The 21,437-nt window shown below is 46.6% G+C and overlaps 1 protein-coding gene across 3 annotated transcripts in view; it reads right to left on the bottom strand.

Annotated features, from left to right (window-relative positions):
• Positions 1-21,437, bottom strand: part of gxylt1b (glucoside xylosyltransferase 1b) — a 134,904-nt gene that overhangs the window by 43,138 nt on the left and 70,329 nt on the right. For all 3 annotated transcript variants that reach the window (XM_038780498.1, XM_038780499.1, XM_038780500.1), the window contains one exon: positions 17,516-17,767. In XM_038780498.1, coding sequence (XP_038636426.1) covers positions 17,516-17,767 — 252 coding nt within the window. The remainder of the gene's footprint in view (positions 1-17,515; positions 17,768-21,437) is intronic.

Raw genomic sequence — 21,437 nt, 5'->3', positions numbered from 1 at the left:
CAATTTAACGTGGCCAACCCACGTGCCGCCCTCCTGCTGTGCAATATTACGGAGGGCACAGCAATGCGCCACAAAGCGGGCAACATTCCCGGCAGTGTATTGCAGGGCACCACCGAATGGTTGAAGCTTCAAAACCGCATTTTGAGCAGTCAGATCCACGGTTCAATGACAGCACAGGTGGCCACATGAGCCTCATTATATCGCTTCTCTGGCCTCCATAGTGTCATCATTAGCAGGTCCGCAGAGTCTCAGGAGGAGGGTGTGAACTCACCTGGTGTAGGTCGTTGATATTCTTGCAGCACTGGAGGTCAATTCTCCTGGTCAAGCTTCCCGAGCCGCTACCACTTCATCCGAGGCAGCATTGGCTGTCCTGTGGCCCACCCTCCAGTACCTTCGTTGGAACAGGACATCTCTCCTGGCCTCGACTGCATCTAAGAGGGTTCCCTGGTCCACGTATCCAAATCCTGGGGTCAGTCTTCTCACTGCCATGGCTGCGAGCAGAATGGGATTGGCTGTACAAGTACTGTTTAAGAGCTGCTCGACCCGGTTAGCAGGGTAGCTGGCAAGCGCGGTCCCGGTGAATTAGCTGGCAAGTCTTCATTTGCGGAGTGAAGCCCATGGAGCCTCGTTAAGTAGACCAATTAGTGTTGAATAGCATTCCCAACCTCGCAGGGCGAAGCGCTGGGAAGCTCGCGGCAGTTCCTGCTCGTTACCACACTTTGAAATCTTTACGGATAATCATGCTCTAGTACCGTACACAGTACGCCAGAGGTGGTCCCATCATAAGACCATAAGAAATTGGAAAAGAAGTATCATTCACACCATTGAGTCTGCTCCACCACCTATGCTCTTTATAACTGAAGCATAATCTCCGTACTGTAATCTGTGTTGTATAGAAAAATTTAATGCAGGTAAGGATAAAAGATGCTTATAAATGTGAGATTTAATTCAGTCCTTTAAGGTATTGTTGCAGGTCAATAGCTTGTGATGTGTTGATTGTTTGAAGTGAAGGGTTAAGTTCAGTAGCTGCAATGGTTTCTGGAGTCAATTAGTTGGTGTTTTCCTTTTCAGGTGGATTCGGCAGGTAGCTTTGTGGAGCGGGTGATGTAGTCTCTTTTATTCACTGGTTCTGCTGGCAGGCCATTGAAGATTGCCTCACAGCTGTTCTCACAGCTGTTCTCCGTTGGTTTCAGCTTTGGCTAAAACTGTCTTCCAGAGGTGCCCTAGGTCCTCTGCACAAAATAGCTATTCTCAGTCAGATTTTTTTACAGTTTAAAATGCTTCTGTCACAGCAGAACGGTGGCACATTGCTGCCTACGGTGCTGAGGACCCGGGTTCGAATCCTGGCTCTGGGTGGAGTTTGCACATTGTCCCCGTGTCTGCGTGGGTTTCACCCCCACAACCCAAAGATGAGCAGGTTAGGTGGATTGGCCATGCTAAATTGCCCCTTAATTAGAAACCATATTGGGCACTCTAAATTTATTTTTTTAAATGCTTCTGTCATGATGATGTGTGTACTAAATGATCTCAGGAGACTTGGATGCAATACCATTGTTGATTCTTCCAACATATGCTGGGAGAGAACTACATCGGAGATACTTCTGAAGCAGAACTCTTTTGTCAGTCTACAGAATTGTTGTGCTATTATACACTGACAGTCACATTCGGAGATCATGGTTTGGATTACAATGCTGTCTGCATGATGGCTTATATTAAATATATATTAAATAGATGTTTCTGAATCCAGATGGTACATGGTTCACAGGCAAGGTATCTCCTAGCTTAGGCATTACTTGTCCTCCCCTATCTTCCCAGAGGCCACATGTAATCTCTGTCTCTGTGTCTGTTCCTTCTACAATAAACAGCCACGGCCTTGAGGAAAGCACAACCTGTCTGGGAAAGTCATCCTACTGATATGTGTATAAAGTTGACCGCTTACATAAACATGTAGCTAGTGGTGTCTTTTACTCGAAGTGCATAAATATTGCATAGAATCCTTTTTAATAGTCATATTTGTTTAATTAGTCCCTTTGAATAAATTCAGGTTAGTTTTTAAAATTCCTAACACTTCAATAATAGGTGTCGGACCAGCTCTGGTCTCGGGACATAGTCCCATCCATTGTCTTTTAGTTGAGGTAACTAACCTTTTAAATATCTTAGCTATTAACTTGAATGACTCTCATTCTTCCAGGTATGGTGAGATAGGAAAGAACTATTCACACCTCTAGGAAAGCCACTGTCAATTAGTTTGGGTTTACCCTTGTAGAAAAGTGCATTGAATTTCAAATATCGTCACATGTCTGGATATGTCTACTTGTAATTTACTTGGAGCCTCTGGAAGCTTGGCAAACATTGCAGTTGTAAAAGGTCAGGTGATTTGGCAGTCACTTTAAGGCTCCTTACAAAATCTACAATGATCACAACTACACATTCGTAATACCTCTGTAAATCATGCTTCTAGCGATCCAGTAATTGATAACAAGATTTTATCTTGCAATGAACTCACGAGTGTGATGAATTGATTATATTATTTAGGCCGGAATTCTCCAGCCATTGGGATACTCTGTTCCCGACAGCGTAGTGCGGCTTCAATAGGAAATCCCATCGACAAGCGGTGGGAGTAGAGAATCCCACCCCCAGCGAATGCTGCAAAAGATAATGATGCATGGCATTAAGGGTAAAGTAGTAGCATGGATAGAGGATTGGTTAATTAATAGAAAGCAAAGAGTGGGGATTAATGGGTGTTTCTCTGGTTGGCAATCAGTAGCTAGGGGTGTCCCTCTGGGATCAGTGTTGGGCCCACAATTGTTCACAATTTACATAGATGATTTGGAGTTGGGGACCAAGGGCAATGTGTCCAAGTTTGCAGATGACACTAAGATGAGTGGTAAAGCAAAAAGTGCAGAGGATACTGGAAGTCTGCAGAGTGATTTGGATAGGTTAAGTGAATGGGCTAGGGTCTGGCAGATGGAATACAATGTTGACAAATGTGAGATTATCCATTTTTATAGGAATAACAGCAAAAGGGATTATTATTTAAATGATAAAATATTAACATGCTGCTGTGCAGAGAGACTTGGGTGTGCTCGTGCATGAATCGCAAAAAGTTGGTTTACAGGTGCAATTGGTGATTAAAAAGGCGAATGGAATTTTGTCCTTCATTGCTAGAGGGATGGAGTTTAAGACTAGGGAGGTTATGCTGCAATTGTATACGATGTTAGTGAGGCCACACCTGGAGTATTGTGTTCAGTTTTGGTCTCCTTACCCGAGAAAGGACGTACTGGTGCTGGAGGGTGTGCAGAGGAAATTCACTAGGTTAATCCCAGAGTTGAAGGGGTTGGATTACGATGAGAGGTTAAGTAGACTGGGACTGTACTCTTTGGAATTTAGAAGGATGAGGGGGGATCTTATAGAAATATATAAAATTATGAAGGGAATAGATAGGATAGATGTGGGCAGGTTGTTTCCACTGGCGGGTGAAAGCAGAACAACGGGGCATAGCCTCAAAATAAGGGGAAGTAGATTTAGGACTGAGTTTAGGAAGAATTTCTTCACTCAAAGGGTTGTGAATCTATGGAATTCCTTGCCCAGTGAAGCAGTTGAGGCGCCTTCATTAAATGTTTTTAAGATAAAGATAGATAGTTTTTTGAAGAATAAAGGGATTAAGGGTTATGGTGTTCAGGCCGGAAAGTGGAGCTGAGTCCACAAACGATCAGCCATGATCTCATTGAATGGCGGAGCAGGCTTGAAGGGCCATATGGCCTACTCCTGCTCCTAGTTCCTATGTTCATTATGAATGGCATACTGCTGAGAAACACGTGCCTGGAGGGCTGGAGAAACCAGCCCTTAGTTTAAGGACACTTTATGCAGTGTGAGTGAAAATACTAAAGTTGGTTTACCTAAATAACTTGCACTCCTAAAAAAAGGAAATTACACCACTTAAATTCCAACAGCTAGCTCAGTGACTTGCACCGAGTTCTTGACTTCCAATCAGAAAACTGACGTTGACTTCTAAAGCTTGGTGGACTTATATGCACTGGTGTGGTCTGGCAACTATGGAAATAACAAAATTAGGCTTTCCTAAGAAGCCAATATAAATGCACAACTTCTGGTTATATTGTGCATTGCAAAAATTTAAAGCCCATTTTACAGGATAATATTGAAAGCAGCTATCATTCTGTTAAGTAGTCACTGTGAAATTGTACATATGTTTTAATTTAGGCTGGGAAGTCACACAATAGCAGCATGCTGCTTTTCCAATGTTGAATTGAATACATTGAATTGTGGGACAGCAGGGGAGTGGAAATGAAAAGCATAGGGAATGCAGGAGGTCGTTTGGCAGGAAGCAGGATAGGGATGTGGGAAGAAGCGAAGAGAGGCCAAAGGGGAAGGGGAAGGCGATCTTTAAGACACAATGATCGTATAAATATTTGGAGAAAATGCGCAAGCGCTAACAGCCAGAATTTCCTGATTTTCTTAACTGTTGGCGGCGATAGGAATTACAGTGCAAATCGCTACATAATGAATGATGAGCGAGAATATGAAGAGATCGAGAGAAACAATTATCAAGGAACATAAAACAAAACAGTAAAATTTTTACAAGCACATTAATACGAAAGGCAGACTGTAATTCAAAGAGGACTATTAAGGGATAGTCAGTATGATATCATGGATGATGATAGAGAGATGGCAGAAATATTAAATAATTATTTTGATTCAGTATTTACCGGGGAGATAGAATCCGTTGACATGACATTGAATGATGAATTGAGTTAAGAGATAAGTGCATTTAAAATAAAGAAGGGGCTGCATTGAATAAACTAACCAAACTCAAGAGGCCAACACCCCTGCCCAGTTGGATTGCATTCATGTATTTTAAAATAATCTATCGAAAAGTTGGCAGAGCCATTACTATACATATTTAATAATTCATTAAGAAAATGTGTAGTGCCTGTGGACTGATGGATAGCTGATGTATATTTAAAAGGGGGGACTGAACATGTACAGAGAATTAGAGGGCAGTCAGCTTAATACCATTGGTAGGAAAGACAATGGAATACCTAAATAAGAGAATAGAAAAACACCCATAAATGAAAAATATAGTCAGCATGGATTTCAAATGGGAAAACCTTGCTTGACCAACCTTATCAATGTTTTTAGGAATCATAGAATCATTACAGTGCAGGAGGGCATTCATCCCATCGAGTCTGCACCGGCCCTTGGAAAGAGCACCCTCCCTATCCCCATCACCAGTAACCCCACCCAATCCTTTTGGACAATAAGGTAACAGAGAGTAGATACTGGTCAAAGTGTCGGCTGGGGCTCAGTGGTAGCATTCTCACCTCTGAATCACTCCTGGCCTTGAACTCAAAAATCAAAGGCAGTACTGTGGGAGCACTACATTGTTGGAGGTGCAGTCCTTCAGATGAAGCATTAATCGGAGGCCTCTTCTGACTGCTTGGGTATGTAAAAGATCCCATAGCACTATTTCAAAGAAAAGCACGAGTTATCACCAGTTTACTGGATAATAGTTATCCCTCAATTAACATCAGAAAAAACAGATGACTTGGTCATTATCTTGATAAATAAGGGGATCGGGGGTTATGGGAAGAAGGGAGGAGAATGGGGATGGGAAAAATATCAGCCATGATTGAATGGTGAAGCAGACTTGATGGGACGAGTGGCCTAATTCTGTTCCTATGTCTTGCTATTTGTGAGAGTTTTCTTAGCATTTCCGACATTATAGCAGTGACTAGCCTTCAAAAAATACTAATTGAGGCATCTGGTAGAGATATAAAGCACTCTATAAATGCAAGTCCCTTTATTTTTTAAATTGCAATGCAATAAATGTAATTCATTAGAATTTTCAAGAGGCCATCAATAAGGTCATAATAGAATAATGAATGAAGCCCGAGAATGTGCTGTATTTTCTATGTTCTATGTTAATGTGGGGTAGGATGAATTGAGAGTGGAGAATAGCAAGGTTTTTCAAAGGTCGGGAAGGTTGCAAAGTCATTGGTCGTGACGCTCCCACGGTGGTCCCGATTGTGGGAGAAGCTCCAACAGCTGCTCCCAGCATTTTCATCGAGAATAGCAACAGCTGGTTCATGAACCGGGGCTGGTTTAGCTCACCAGGCTAAATCGCTGGCTTTTAATGCAGACCAAGCAGACCAGCAGCACGGTTCGATTCCCGTACCAGCCTCCCCGGACAGGCGCCGGAATGTGGCGACTAGGGGCTTTTCACAGTAACTTAATTGAAGCCTACTCGTGACAATAAGTGATTTTCATTTCATTTCAGCTGCTGCCTTTTAAATGAGAAGAAATTAGCATGTGTGCAGTCTTCCGGCCAGAAGCGGCAGCAGTGAGCAGGTCACGCGTCCTGGAGATAGATGACGGCAAGTGCCCCTGTGTACGTGTTTTTGGTGCCAAATCACTGAGGAGAGCTACTTCCATTTTCGAGCTGCTGTCAAGCAAATCAAGAGGACAGTGAAGATGAATCTATGAAATCTCCCTCATTTATCTAACTCTTCCTTTGGGTCGAGTTGGTCTTTTCTCCTGATGTGGGTCCCCCTCTTTGGCTGTTTTACCCGTTGGGTGGAGTTTGGTAACTGGGTTCTTTATTTCTCACCTTGTTCTTTTTGTTGTTCTCTGTGGGAGACCCACGGTCTAAGGTCTGAGGTCTGAGTTTTACTTGGGTGTGTAGTAACGAGTCCTCACTTTGGTGTATTGTAGTTATGCGATGGTTATCTGTTCTGTCCTGATATGGGGTGGATTGCTTGTGGCGCACCAATTTAACGTAACTTCCCCGAGCACTGGGGCTTTCGTGGTTTTATTTTCCTCTGTTGTTTTTCTTTGACGTGATGAGTATGATGTTACTCTGTTGTTGACGGTATTCTGTCTTGGTGCAGGTGGGTCTTTTATCCGAGAAGAGAAAATGTTGGAGATGTTTGTAATGAATCCTGCTATCTGCTGTACCTGCTTTACATTGATAACTATGTTTGTTTTTCTTTATCTTTGTTTTCCTGCGATGTTTTGTAAAATTTCAAAAATTTGAATAAACTTTTTTTTAAATGAGAAAGTTGATCTAGCTTTGTTCCAGTGGGCCCCGTCGGCGGCAAACCTGGTGGTGATTAGAACATGTGGCCCGGGCGCACACGTTGTGTGGCCTCCTGTACCTGCCTGGGCCCCATATCCTGCCCATCCTAGCCCTCCTCCACATCCTCCTGGTTGGACAAGGCCTAGTGTTGTTCCTCCCCCTCCAGTATGCCGCTCCCCTGCTACGCAATGTTATGGAGGACGCAGCAGGTCGCCATGATGTGGAAGACTCTCCTGCAGCTATACTGGAGGATCCCCCAGAGCGGTCACCTGAACCGCATCTTCAGGACACTGATGCACCACTCGATTACGCTCCTGGTCACTGCATGGGCATCATCGTAGCGGTTCTATGCATTGGTCTGAGGCCGGATAGGCGTCATCAGCCTCGGCCGCAGCGGATAGCCCCAGTCCCCAGGAGCCACCCCTCACCCAGAGGTGCATCTCAGAAGGTGCGGGGACCATCGGGCGTGCCAGGATGAAGTCGTTATGCACGCTGCCTGGGTATTGGACACAGATGTGCAGCTCATGGTCGCACACCATGGAGTAGTATCCATTCCGGTTCATGAAGTGCACATCCTCATGCGGCAGTGCTACTGGGGGACATGCGTCATGTCGATCACCCCTGGACCTGGGGCATCCTGGCGATGGTGGCGAACCCCACTGCTTGGGCAAGCTGGTGGGCTTGGTCCATAGAGGTTGTCGTACTGCGCCAAACACACCTACATACTGTCACGGATGCATCTGCACACGGAGGTCTGCGAGATCCCAGACAGGTCCCCACTCGGCACCTGGAAAGACCCTGTCGCGTAAACGTTCAAGGCGACCATTACCTTGACAGCCACTGGGATCTGGTGTCCTCACCCACAGTCCCTGTGGCTCCAGGTGCGTCATGGTGCAGTAGATGTGCCGGACAGTCTTCCTGGTCAACCGGAGTCATTGACAACACCGCCGGTCTGGCAGGTCGTCGAACAACAGATGCTGATGGTACACACGGGACCTGATGCAGCACCACCTTCCCACCTCCTCCTCGGCCTGTTGGGCAGTTGGTTCTCCTTCACCGGCTGCCTCCTGCTCCTCTGGGGCAGACCCCGCTACTGCAGGGTCCTTCGCAGCTCCTGCTCATACAGTCGCAGTGCGTCCGGCAGTGCTGCGGCGGCCAGGCAAGTGCCAACCATTCCTGGTTGGATACCAAAAACCAGTCTTTCTTTTTTAATTTTCTTTTTTTTAAATAAATTTAGAATACCCAATTATTATTTTCCAATTCAGTGGTAATTTAGCGTGGCCAATCCACCAACCCTGCACATCTTTGGATTGTGGGGGTGAAACCCATGCAAACACAGGGAGAATGTTCAAACTCCACACGGGCAGTGACCCAGGGCCAGGATTCAAACCTGGGTCCTCAGTGCCGCAGGCAGTAGTGCTAACCACTATGCCACCATGCCGCCCCTCCAAAATTTGTCTGCAGGGGGTGAAAGGCGGACATGTTAGCATGGTGCATACCTCCGTGCCCCACCAGCTCCAGCAAGCTACACGGTAGCCCCGGCCTGCATTACTGCCTCTACCCATGCAAGCTTCTTCCCATCCTCCTGCCGTTTTGCTTTCTGCAGTGCACCCCAAGCCTGTCAGTGCCTGGCAGGGGTATCAGTGACTGGCGCAGGCCATGCCGGCGGTACGTTCCGCAACCCGTGTCATGTGCCCTTCTGTGTCACCTACTGTGGGCATCCTCCTTGGGTGGGTGCTGCCCGGTGATGGGGAGGGGGCGGCCACTGCCACTCTGCGCAACACGGGCCATGGTAGGGGGTCAGTGTGGTGAATGCCTTGGAGGGGGAATGGTGGTCCATGCCTGGACATATCAATCCCAGGGGGAGATCCCAATCCCACAGCCCTATCCCCCCTACCCGCCCAGCCAGCGGCAGGACTGACAGCCCATGGCTGTGCCTTTGGAAGCATGCCTTACCTACTCTCTCCCTCAGCAGCCATGGCAACTGTTTCCCAAGTGAACCTCGCCATCGGTAATTCCTCCTGGCAGAGATGGTGTATTGCAGCGGGCCCAGAAATTGCCAGGTCAGGCTCATTAATCATATGCCAACAGCATTTGCTGTACAATTTTCATGCTCACGCTACTGTCGAGTCACCAGAGCATGGCATTCCGTTGGGCACCCTGCACCAGCTCATTTTTGGCTGATGTGCGATTCTCTGCCCAATTGCACTTCGCAATTCCGGCTGGACAGAGAATCCTGCCCAAAGAATTTGGTTTATCCTATGCTCCCCACCAATGTAATTCTTGAAGTGATTATTTTTTTCATGCCCAAAACAATATTACATTCAGTGGTCTCCTGCTCTCTAAGTAGTAGTGCAGCCTCCGATCATACCCTGATCTTTTTGGAATTTTTATTCAGGGGAATTCATCTTGGGAGTCTAGTTCTTGGTGATTTGTTTTTTTTTATAAATTTAGATTACCCAATTAATTTTTTCCAATTAAGGGGCAATCTAGCATGGCCAATCCACCTATTCTGCATATCTTTGGGTTGTGGGGGTGAAACCCACGCAAACACGAGGAGAATGTGCAAACTCTACATGGACAGTGACCCAGAGCCAGGATCAAATCTTGGATCTCGGTGCAGTGAGACAGCAGTGCTAACCACTGTGCAACCGTGCTGCCCTAGATCTTGGAGATTTAATGCATCTATGCCACGCCGTAACCCCAGTGGTGTATTTGACCTCCAATTCAAAATGATCCGTCACGGGAAATCAGAGGGACGAAGGCCGCGAATTTCGGTCCCTTCCCCTCCAGCAGCTCGGAAACCCAAAGATCACCACCATGTGGTCCGGCTTCACCTCGGCCCCACTATCTTCACCTCTCAGAAGCTCTCCAACTTCTCGCAAACCCAAAACATGTGAACATGATTCGCCAGCCCCCACCCAAACTTCTCATATCCATCCATTACCCCTGGAAGAACCCATTCATCCGAGCCTGAGTCAGGTGTATCATTTTAAACTGAATCAACCTCATTCTAGCAGAGGAGAAAGTTGCGTTCACTCGATGCATCGCCTCACACCAGAGACCCCATCCTATCTCCCTGCCCAACTCCCCCCTCTACGTAATCCTCTCCTTCCCCTGCTCTCTCAACCACCCATATATATCCCCAATCCTGTCCCACCTCATCTGGGAGTAGCAATTTTCCAATAGCGTGTACTCCAGTAGTTGAGGAAATGCTGGCAGCTCATTTCGCACAAAGTCCCGTAACTGCCAGTACCTAAACTCACTCCCTCTCGGTAACTCAAACCTCTCCCTCAGCTCATCCAATCCAGTGAATTTCCCCTCCGAGAACATGGGTTGGATTCTCCGCCCCGCCACGCCACATTTCAGCCTCGACCCGCTGGCGGGATTCTCCATTACGCCGGCCGGTCAATGGGATTTCCCATTGTGGAGCAGCCCCACGCCGTCAGGAAACTCCCGGGCGCCGGCAAAACGGAGAATCCCGCCCCATATCCCTGACCCCCTCCAACCCCTCCTCCATCCACCTATACATCCCATCCATCCCGCCCCAGCTTAAAACTGTGGTTCCCATACAGTGGCGTCAACACCGATAATTGGTCCAATTTATAGTGCTTTGCTCTGCTGATTCCAAACCTTTAATAGTCGACTCCACCACCGGACTCTGCGTATAACTCCTTGGGGCTAACTGCAACAGGGCCATCATAGGGGCCTCAAACCAGCCCCTGCAGGACTCTTCCTCCAACCTGATCCATTCTGCCCCACCCCCCTCTCCACAAATGCCTCACCTTCTCCACATTCGCTGCGCAATACTAGTGCTTCAGGCTTGGGAGGGCCAACCCTCTGCCTTTGTAGCAGAGCCCTCTTCACCCTCGGTAGCTTCTCTGCTCACACAAATTCCAAGACCAGCGCTTCCACCTTCCAGAAAAAGGCCTTAGGGAGAAAAATCGGAAGGAACCTTGGCAGCACATTCATTTTTACCACCTGCACCCTCCCTGCCAAACTTAAGTGCAATGTATCCCCCACCTTTTAAATTCCCCCTTAACCTCTTCCACTAACCCTGTTAAGTTCCACCTATGCATTGTGGCCCATTCATGTTACCTGAATTCCCAGCTACCTAAACATCTCCCAGACCACCTTAAATGGTAGTGGCCCAGGTTTTCCCCCCGCCCAGCTGTTTTCACGGGGAACACCTCACTCTTCCCCATGTTCAACTTATTGCCGCAAAAAGCCCCAAATCACTCAACAAGCCCATAGTTCTGCCTATACTTTCCAATGGGTCCGACACAAACAACAGCCATCTGAATACAGTGATACCCAGTGCTCCCTAGCCCCCCTCACAATCTCTCGCCACTCAGCCGACACCCAAATGGCCATTGCCAGAGACTCAATCACCAACAAACGCGATAGCGGGCGACCCTGCTTTGTCCCACGATGCAACCCAAAATACCCCAAACTTGTCCTGCTCATTCAAACATTAGCCATGGGGGACATGTACAACAATCAAACCCACGCCACAAATTTCGGTCCAACCCCAAACCTTCCCAAGACTTCAAACAGGCACCTCAACTCTACCCGGTCAAATGGCTTTTCCGCGACAATGGACACAATCACCTCTAGCTCCCATCCCCCCTGAGGGAGTTATAATTACATTCAGCAACTTCCTAATGTTACTAGAGAGCCTCATCCCCTTCACAAAGACTGCCTAGTCGTCAGATACCACCTCCGGGACGTGCGCCTCCAACCTACACACCAACACCTTCACCAGGACTTTCACATTTATGTTTAGCAATGAAATGGGCCCTTAGGACCCACACTCCAGTGAGTCCTTCCACCTTTTTTCCGGATCAATGAAATTGACGCCTGCACTAATGTAGCCGGCAACTCCCTCTTTTCCACTGCCTCACTAAACATACCCACCAGGTGGGCATCTAACTCCGTCGCAGATTGCTTGTAAAACTCTGCCGGAAGGCCGTCTGGCCCCGGGGCCTTCTCCGATTGCATCCTACTAATATACTCCATCACCAAAAGGCTTCTCCAAGCCTGCCTCTTCCCTTCCTCCAACTCTGAGAATGCCAACCCATCCCGAAACCCACCCATATCCTCTGCCTTCCCCACTGGCTGAGCCCTATACAACCCCAGCGTAGAATGCTTTAAACGCCTCATTTATCCTCTCCGGCTCCGACACCACCCTTCCCTGCAAGATTTACCTGGACGATGCCCGAAGCTACAACTGGTGGGGTAACACAAGACTTGCCTCTCCCCATACTCATACTGCACCCCCCCTCGCCTTCTGCAGCTGCCCCACCCCCTTGCCCATTGTCAACCAGTCAAATTGCCCCTGCAACAACTTCTTCTCTGCCAGAAGTTCCTTCGTGGGAGCCGCAGATTCATGTCTCTCCAGTCCACCTCAATTATCTCGCCTAATAACCGCCGGTACTCCTCCCTCCTCATCCTATCCTTATGGGCCTTGAACAAAATAATTTCCCCTCAGACCACCACCTTCAAGGTCTCCTAAAACGCAGCTGTCGTCACCTCACCATTCTGGTTGAGTTCCACATATTTCTTGATCGTCAATCTCACCTTCCACAAAACTTCGCATCAGCCAAAAGTCCCGAGTCCAGCCTCCACCTCAGCCTCTGCACCTGTCCCAAACAAAGCCTCAAAGAGAACCAGCGTGGCGCATGGTCTGAGGTCACAATCATGCATATTGTGACCTTGCCGCCCCCATCATCACCGCCCGGCTCACCACTAAAATATTTGTCCCAGACTACACCCCCATACACATCCCCAACCTCCACGGATCCACCATCCCCATCCTTTCCATGAACCCTCCTAACTCTTTAGCCAGTATCGACCTTCCCATCGACTTAGGGCTCAACCTATCTAATTTCAGCTCCATTTACTTTATCTTGTACTTTAAAGCTGACCTCTGTTCAGTCAATTCTCTCTCTGGAGTAAGCCCTCCAGTCCTCTAGGAAACATACATAGAATTTTTACAGTGCAGAAGGAGGCCATTCGGCCCATCGAGTCTGCACCGGCTCCTGGAAAGAGCACCCTACCCAAGGTTAACACCTCCACCCTATCCCCATAACCCAGCAACCCCACCCAACACGAAGGGCAATTTTGGACACTAAGGGCAATTTATCATGTCCAATCCACCTACCTTGCACATCTTTGGACTGTGGGAGGAAACCGGAGCACCCGGAGGAAACCCACGCACACACGGGGAGGATGTGCAGACTCCACACAGACAGTGACCCAAGCCGGAATCGAACCTGGGACCCTGGAGCTGTGAAGCGATTGTGCTATCCACAATGCTACCGTGCTGTAAGACCTTTGTAAAGCACTTGGTCATTTCGTTATGGCCATCAAAATGTGTAAAATGCTGCAGCGACAGTGCCAACTTGAAGTAAAATTAGCCGAAACAGAGAGGGAATATGGTAGGAATCCTAGCTGTTCAATGGGGAAAGAAATTAATGCAATCTGAACAGCACTGGACTCCTTGCTGACTCAATGTGCTGAGAGGAGTATAAAGTTTGCCAAACAAAAACTTTATGAGCTTGGAAATAAGTCAAGTAGGTATTTGAGTTTCCTTACTAGGACGAAGGTGGACAGTAGGGCTATTTCCTCTGTGCTAGATTCTAATGGTAATAGGATGATTAAGACAAAGTAAGCTAATAGGCATTTAAAAGCTTCTATGCCGATTTGTATAAATCAGGTCAGTCGGGGGATGAGCATTTTTTCTCTTCCTTTAAACTCCTAAGAATTTCTGAGGACCAAAGGTTGATCCTAAATGCTCCCATTTCGAAGAGGGAAGTGGTATTTCCATTAAGGTTCTGGGGACGGATGGTTTTGGGAGTGTATTTTATAAGGAATTTAAAGACTTCCCAATAAATCCTCTGATACCATTCGAAGCAGGTTTGCTGCCTCAGTTGTTTCAAGAAGCAAATATTTTCTTAATTTCGAAAGCAGGCAAGAATCCTGTGGAATGTGCATCCTATAGGCTGATTTCACTTGATGTAGACTTGAAATGCTGGCATTGAGTCTAGAAAAAAAATCATCCCCATGATTATCTGAGGCGATCAGACTGGGTTCTTAAAGGTCTGAAATTTATGTAATAATGTTAGGAGATTATTAAATATTATTCAGGTCTTCCAAAAGCAGGCAATAGACAGCTTAGTGATCTCAGTAGATGCAGAGGAAGCTTCTAACTGGGTGAAGTGGAATGATTTATTCTACTTGCGGCAGAACTTTGGGCTGGTAAGGGAGTTTGCTAAGTGGATACAAGTGCTTTATAAAACTCCTCTGCCGTTAGTTCTTACTAACCGTTATAGATATGATCATTTAGGTCTTCAGCAAGGGACGAAGCAGCACTGCCCATTACGGTTTGCAATATCTACTGAGCCCCTACCAGAGGCAATTACACAGAATCCTTCAGCTTCTGGGTTGTTTCGTGGTGGGAAGCAACACAAGGTCACGCTATGATATGTTGATATTCGTGTCTAAGCCGGATGTCTCTGTTCTTGCTATAGGTTTGGCTCCTTCTCAGGCTATAAAATTAACTTTGCGAAAACTGAGACTATGGGCGTGATCCTCCGACCCCCCGCCGGGTTGGAGAATCGGCAGGGGGCGGCGTGAATCCTGCCCCCGCCAGCTGCCGAATTCCTCCCCCCCACCTCCCCAGGAGGCCGCCCGTGCAGCCAGGTCCCGCCGCCAAATACCTGGTGTAACATATGCCGGCGGAATCGGGCTGCGCGGGCGACCTCCAGGGTCCTCGGGGGGGGGGATCTGGCCCCGGGAGGTGCCCCCACGGTGGCCTGGCCCGCAATCGGTGCCTACCGATCCGCTGGCGGGCCTGTGCCGTGGGGGTACTCTATTCTTCTGCATCGGCCGCTGTGGTCCTCCGCCATGGCTGACGCGGAGATGAACCCCCCCTGCGCATGCGCTAGGATGACGCCAGCACACGCTGGCGCTCCCGCGCATGCGCCAACTCGCAGCGGCCAGCAGAGGCCCTTCGGCGCCGGTTGGCGTGGCGCCAAGCCCCTTCCCCGCCGGCAAAATTTACTGATTTGGTACTTCTGTTACCCCTTCATTTTGTAAGAGTCATAGAATCATAGAAATCCCTACAGTGCAGGAGACCACTGGGCAAATCGAGTCCACACCAACCCTCCAAAAGAACACCCTACCTATGTCCAATCCCCTGTCCGCCCCACCCTTCCACGCACATCCCTAAACACCAAGTGGCAATTTATCATGTCAAAACCACCTAATTGGCACATCCTTAAACTGTGGGAAGAAACCAGAGCGCCCGGAGGGAACCTATACAGACATGGGGAAAATTTACAAACGCCACACATACACTCAAGGTCGGAACTGAATTTGGGTCCCTGGCGCTGTGAGGCAACTGTGCGAACCACTGTGCCACCATGCCACCCAGTTCTTTTGGATTATTTCCTTTGTTCCCATTTCTTTTCTTTTCTTTTTATTGTTTTGATCCATGGACCCATAATTAGGATGTGCATAGAAGCAGAAAGCTCAAGGTTACAAGCTTGCCAGGACACTGTGATCCCAGGTTTTGTACTTTGGAAAGAAGAAGCCGGACTCCTCGGTACCGAGTGAATCTTATGAACCAGCTTTGGAGGGACTCGATTCGATTGGTTAACTGGCAACTGGTGGGTCGGCCGGGGACAGTATTCTGCCTAACAACGGTCAATGATTGGTTCCTGCGTGATACTTTCGGAGAGAACTGGGCAAAAGTGTTCAGACCTTGAAAGTGAAAAGATCTCTCTTTCTCTCCATCTCAAGTCTAGATGGAAGAAGTACCAAACAAAAACCTGAACTTCAAGAAAAACATTTACTCGAAGTCATTCCAGTGCAAAGATCCTGATCCTTTTATTTTCTTTCCTTTTCCATCATCCTTTCCTCTCGATGTAGTTTTTATTTATGTGTGTGTATGTGTATGTGTGTATATATATATATATATATATATATATATATATATATATATTATGTATATATTTATTATATAAAATAGAAATACAATGTATAAATATATGTATGGAGAGAGGGCGAGGAGAGAGACAGATGAGTTAGGAAGGGGGATTTAGAAAGGGGTGGTAGATCATAAGTTACATTTTCTGTCCATTTTTCTTTTCTTTATTCATTCATGGGATGTGGGTGTCACTGGCTGGGCCAGCATTTATTGCCCATCCCTGAGGGCATTTAAGAGTCAACCACTTGTTGTAGGTCTGGAGTCACATGTAGGCCAGATCAGGTAATGATGGCACATTTGCTCCCCTAAAGGACATTAGTGAACCAGATGGTTTTCATGACAATCGACAATGGTTTCATGGTCATCATTACACTTTTTTAAATTCCAGATGTTTTATTGAATTCAAATTCCACCATCTGCGGCACTGAAGCCCCAATTCCAATGAGAGTGATTTGTGTGTGTGTTGGGGGGGGGGGGGGGTCACTGAATTCCTGATATAGGCGTGGATGGCTGCTGGGCGTGGGCGGAGAATCTTTACTGTCACTTTGAGATTTGGCCATCCTTTTTCTCTGTGAAGCCGGGCGTGCCATGTGTTTAGGCCCTGCCCCTCTCATTTTAGGCATCTTCATATGAAACATAACAATTGAATGTACAGCAAAATTTTCCCCATTTCTTTGCCTAGGTTTGGAAAAACACCTGATATTTTTCACACCAGATATTAATTTCTCCTATGCAAGATTGAAGCACATAGTATTGTAATTAATTGGCAAAAGTGTTTGTATAGTTAAGAAATATTTTTCTCTAATACTCTGAAGAGATTCCACCACTGTTGCACAAAAAAAAATAGCTCAACGGAAAATAACTATTACCTTACTATGGTTTATCTTAACAAGCAACCAATAATTATTTTATTCAATGCTTAAACTGAAATCAGACCCTTCTCCCACCTCTAACAGTAACATTTCAGTGACACCAAAGGATAGTCTGATAGCGCCATCAACTGGTCAGAATTGCTAATATTTAACCCTCCAGAAAATAGACTTGGAAAAATCTTCATGAATAAAAAGTGGGAATAAAACAAATATTTTGAGTTAAGCATGACATAGTAGATCAGAGCCTGGTAAAATATTATAATTGTTCAGACTATTATTCCATTCAGTAAATATAATTTTACCATATACTTTATAATGAAACATTTATAATTAACTAAATGATCAAAAAAAAATAGCAATAGTGGGATATTTTTCACAGTAAAGAATGGGCTACGAAAAGAACCAACTGTGCTATATTGAATTCAGAAGAATCTCAGTATTTTAATTTACTTCCTACCTCTTCAAATTATATTACAATAGATAAAACAAAACAATGTAGACAAAACATTGCCACAGTTTAATATATGATTAAAAAGGAAAATCCAGATCACTTACCTTAAAATATTTTTTTCGAATACGGGTCATGTTCATCAACATAACTCCAGAGTTGATTCCAGTTTTCCCATAATATGGATGTCTGGCAAAACGGTTGTACCAGCCTATTCGTGGCTCCTCATGTTCTGGTGCCATTCCAGCTATCTGCGTGTGATTGAAATCTTCAAGAAATGCCCATATATCATCCATCGGACGCAAAAAAAGAATATCTGTGTCCACATAGAGCAAAGAATCCACGTTCTTCAGGATCAACTGAAAAAAAGACAAACGTGTCAGGAAAAACACAAACTAGCGTTGAAACAGCTTAGTGCAAATATATGCTGAGTACTGAGACTGCTCAAGATAACTCTATTTGCTAATAGTTTCAGTCAGCACAGAGTGCAATCCATGCAGTCAGGATTTTCAGCTCCAAATGTTTATATAAAGGCAAAAGATTAATATACATTGATAGATAAGCAATTGTACTAACAACCAATTTCTTGGAAATATTCTTGGCAAGTGTTTCGTTTTGAAATTATCTTCATTTATGGAATTTTTTTCATCCACTCGCACTCAAGAAGAGTTGTTCTTCTGTGTGTCCACAAGATGGGGATCTCTATTTATTAGTCTTGCTAGAGACCAATCAAAGTTTAGCTTGAGACAACACCACTCCCTTAAAACAGAATTTCAATTAATTGGATGCTACAGAAGTCATTGAAGCTTCCCGATTAGCAGAATCCAAATATATTATTCTTTTGTACCAACTTTTAAATTAGTGGTCGGGACAGCCTACAAATATAGAATTGATGTAGAGATGTGCTTCTTGGTTCACAATATTTTTTAAAATGTTTTTATTGCCATTGGTTCACAATATTTGGAAATGTCTGCGTCAATGCCAGCATCCACAATTTCAATGCTGACTAAAAATATACATTTTGTAAAAGGGAATAATTACAACAATACATGGCTGGGCAGACCCATCTGGATTACATATGCAACACTTTTTTTTAAGTGTTAACAAATTGACAGATATTTTGCAAGATTTGGCAGTGGTGCCAAAAGTATTTCTACTTATTACTGTATGATCAGTGGATTTCCCAATGTATTCTCACTTCATTTTGTATAATCCTCCAATCATCATCTTTGGAAGACAGGCAGATACCCTGGCCATTAGCAGCAATTAAAGTTGTCCTGTCCTTGGAGTAGTCTTTGCTTACTCAAGGAAAATGTGGTGCTAGATTTGGTTTACCAGAAACTCATGCATCAAACACAACCATGACAGGTTCCCATTCATACAGAGGACAATAAAAAAAAATAAGTGGCTGATAGGAGAATCCAGCATCATCCAAAAAACAGGGCGGGGGCCGTTGCAACGCTCTGGTCTGGCGCTGGCGGCAGAATCGAGGTTCGCACCCTGTGCGAGCGGGAGGATTAAACTAGATTCTCAACTACTCAGCTGTGAAACTAACCAAATGTTTATAAACATCTAGCTATGATTGACATCTCTTGGACCACATCAAAAGCCGTTAAGTGCTTTCTGCAGAGAAAGTGAGAGCACTTGATTGCCTTTGATTTGGTCCAGAGCTGTCAGTCGTTGCTAGAATTTTATAAACATTGCAGTCAGTTTCACAGCTGGCTACCTGCAATCCATTCAAGTGCGAAGGGAAGTGAAATTAAACAGTCCAGATAGCTGGCTGTGTTTAAGCAATCAATCACAGCCTAGTAAAACCAATTCCCATGAATTGATATAAAGGAAAGGCTTGCAGCTCAAAGTTCTGAGGTGTTTTAAACCCAACTGATGTGGTTTTCACTTTCGAGGTGCTGCTTCCGCTGCCTGATCCATCAGGTGCATTGCATAGGTGAGTTTTAAAGCAATGATTTTTTTCACTGTCTCTGCCTCGGCTGCACTCTAGCTCCAGGCAGGGATCTCTGTAATTGAGAAATGGAGGGTTTCGGGGTTGTGGTCACCTCTCTCCTATGGGGAGTCTCTCTATTATGGAGGGGGTCTTGTCGCCATTGTACTATCAGGTGGGGTGACCCATCAATTAACATTTGGGGTGGGTGACTCATCACATTTTGTAGTGGGGGGCAGAATTGCATTGCAGTGGACGGGGAAGCAGCCGTCAGACCTCGCTATCAAGCCACCTGCGCTCAACATATTGGCCCGATAGGATTCATGAGGGAATCCTTCGCAATCTTGGCCATGCATTAATTTGCATGGCAAGAGATAGTGGGAGTGATTCTCCGGCCATGTTACGCTCTCGCTCAAGCGGAACGAGGCCGGTGAATAGCAGGCGAGGCCGAAAACGAGAACCGGATCAGGGCCAATTTGCAATGCAACCAGCCTGCCCCCATAGGCGAAATCGGGATCTAGCCGTAGTGTGGCGAGAAACCAATTATCACCACTTCAGCCCTATTTCCATACAAATAACGAGGGCCGCCCCATATTCAATGGACTCCTCAGCAAGAGGTCATGCTGGCACCGATTAGTATTCCTTATGAAAAATGTGAACCTGGCGGAAAGGCTTCAGTGGGGAGCCAAGGAGGTGAGTAGCCATCTTTAATCACAGACAAAGAGCCCGGGAGCATAGGGATTGCCGCCTCGATGCTCGGCGGGGTGTGAGGGACACTCAGCTGGGGTTGGGAGATTTTCCGCAGGGGTGGGGCTCCATAGGAGGTTGATGGGGTCAACCGCTCACGGCATCACCATGCCAACCCCTGGATAGTGTGTACCCATTCCGGGGGAAACCCTTGTCCCTGCCTATCTGCCCCAACAACCACGCATAACCCCGCCGACTGCAGAGGCCTCTGGCCGTGGGGCTGAAGTTTATTGGTAATAGGGAATTGGCAACCGTGGGTAAGTGAGCACTTCACACATGCCAAGAGGATTCCCGTTGGTGGGCTGGCCATGTTGGGCAGCACAAGTGGATAGCACTGTGGCCAGAGGGTGGGTGGGTGCCATGGGGAGTGGGAGATGCCTGGAGAGATGGGCCAAGGGTTCGAAGAATGAAAGAAAGTGACAGAGGCATCATACTAGTTTGTGCTCAAGGGTGTTTAACGCATAATACAAGGCCCCACATACGCCCACATACCTGCCTCTATCTCTCCTCCTAGCTCGTCTTCCCACTTGCCTTAAACTCCTCCACCGGAGTTTCCTCCGCATCCAAAAGTTCCTGGTAATTATCTGATACCTTCCCCTGTCCCACCCAGGTACTGGAGACTACTCTGTCCTGTCTGCCCCGTGGCGGCAGCAGCTGAGGCAGCAGCTGGAAGGCTGGAACCTGCCTTCCCAAGAAGTCTCGCACCTACAAATACCTAAACACATTCCCTGCTGGCAATTCAAATTTATCCTCCAAGGCTTTCAAGCTGGGGAAGCTCCCGTCTATAAATAGATCCCCATCCTCCTAATTCCTGCCGTTTGCCATCTCCGGAACCCACCATCCAGGCTACCCGGTACAAACCGATGGTTATTATAAATCGGGGTCCAAACCGATACTCCCTATACTCTCTTACATCTCCTCCACTGCCCTAGATTCTCAGAGCCGCCACCACCACCGGACTTGTGGAATATCGTGCCGGCGAGAACGGAAGAGGTGCCATTATCAGTGCTCCCAAACTAGTGTCTTTAAATGACGCTGCCTCTATCCGCTCCCACACCAACCCCTCCCTCACAACCCACTTTCTATATTAGCCACCCAGTAGTAATTGCAAACGTTCGGCAGCGCCAACCTCCCCCCCCCCCCCCCCCCCCCCCCCCCCCCACGGTCCAGTAATACTTTCTTCACTTGCGGAGTTTTACCCGCCCTCACAAAGCCCAAAATAACCTTATTCACCCGCTTGAAAAAGGCTCTCGGGATAAAGATGGGGAAGCACTGAAAGACAAACAGAAATTTGGGAAGGCTGTCATTTTCACAGTCTGTACGCTCCCCGCCAGTGATAGCGG

The sequence above is a fragment of the Scyliorhinus canicula genome, chromosome 20, assembly GCF_902713615.1.
Source record: "Scyliorhinus canicula chromosome 20, sScyCan1.1, whole genome shotgun sequence".
NCBI classification, from domain to species: Eukaryota; Metazoa; Chordata; class Chondrichthyes; order Carcharhiniformes; family Scyliorhinidae; genus Scyliorhinus; species Scyliorhinus canicula.
Note: the sequence above shows the minus strand (reverse complement) of the source record. Positions and strands in the feature narration are given on the sequence as shown.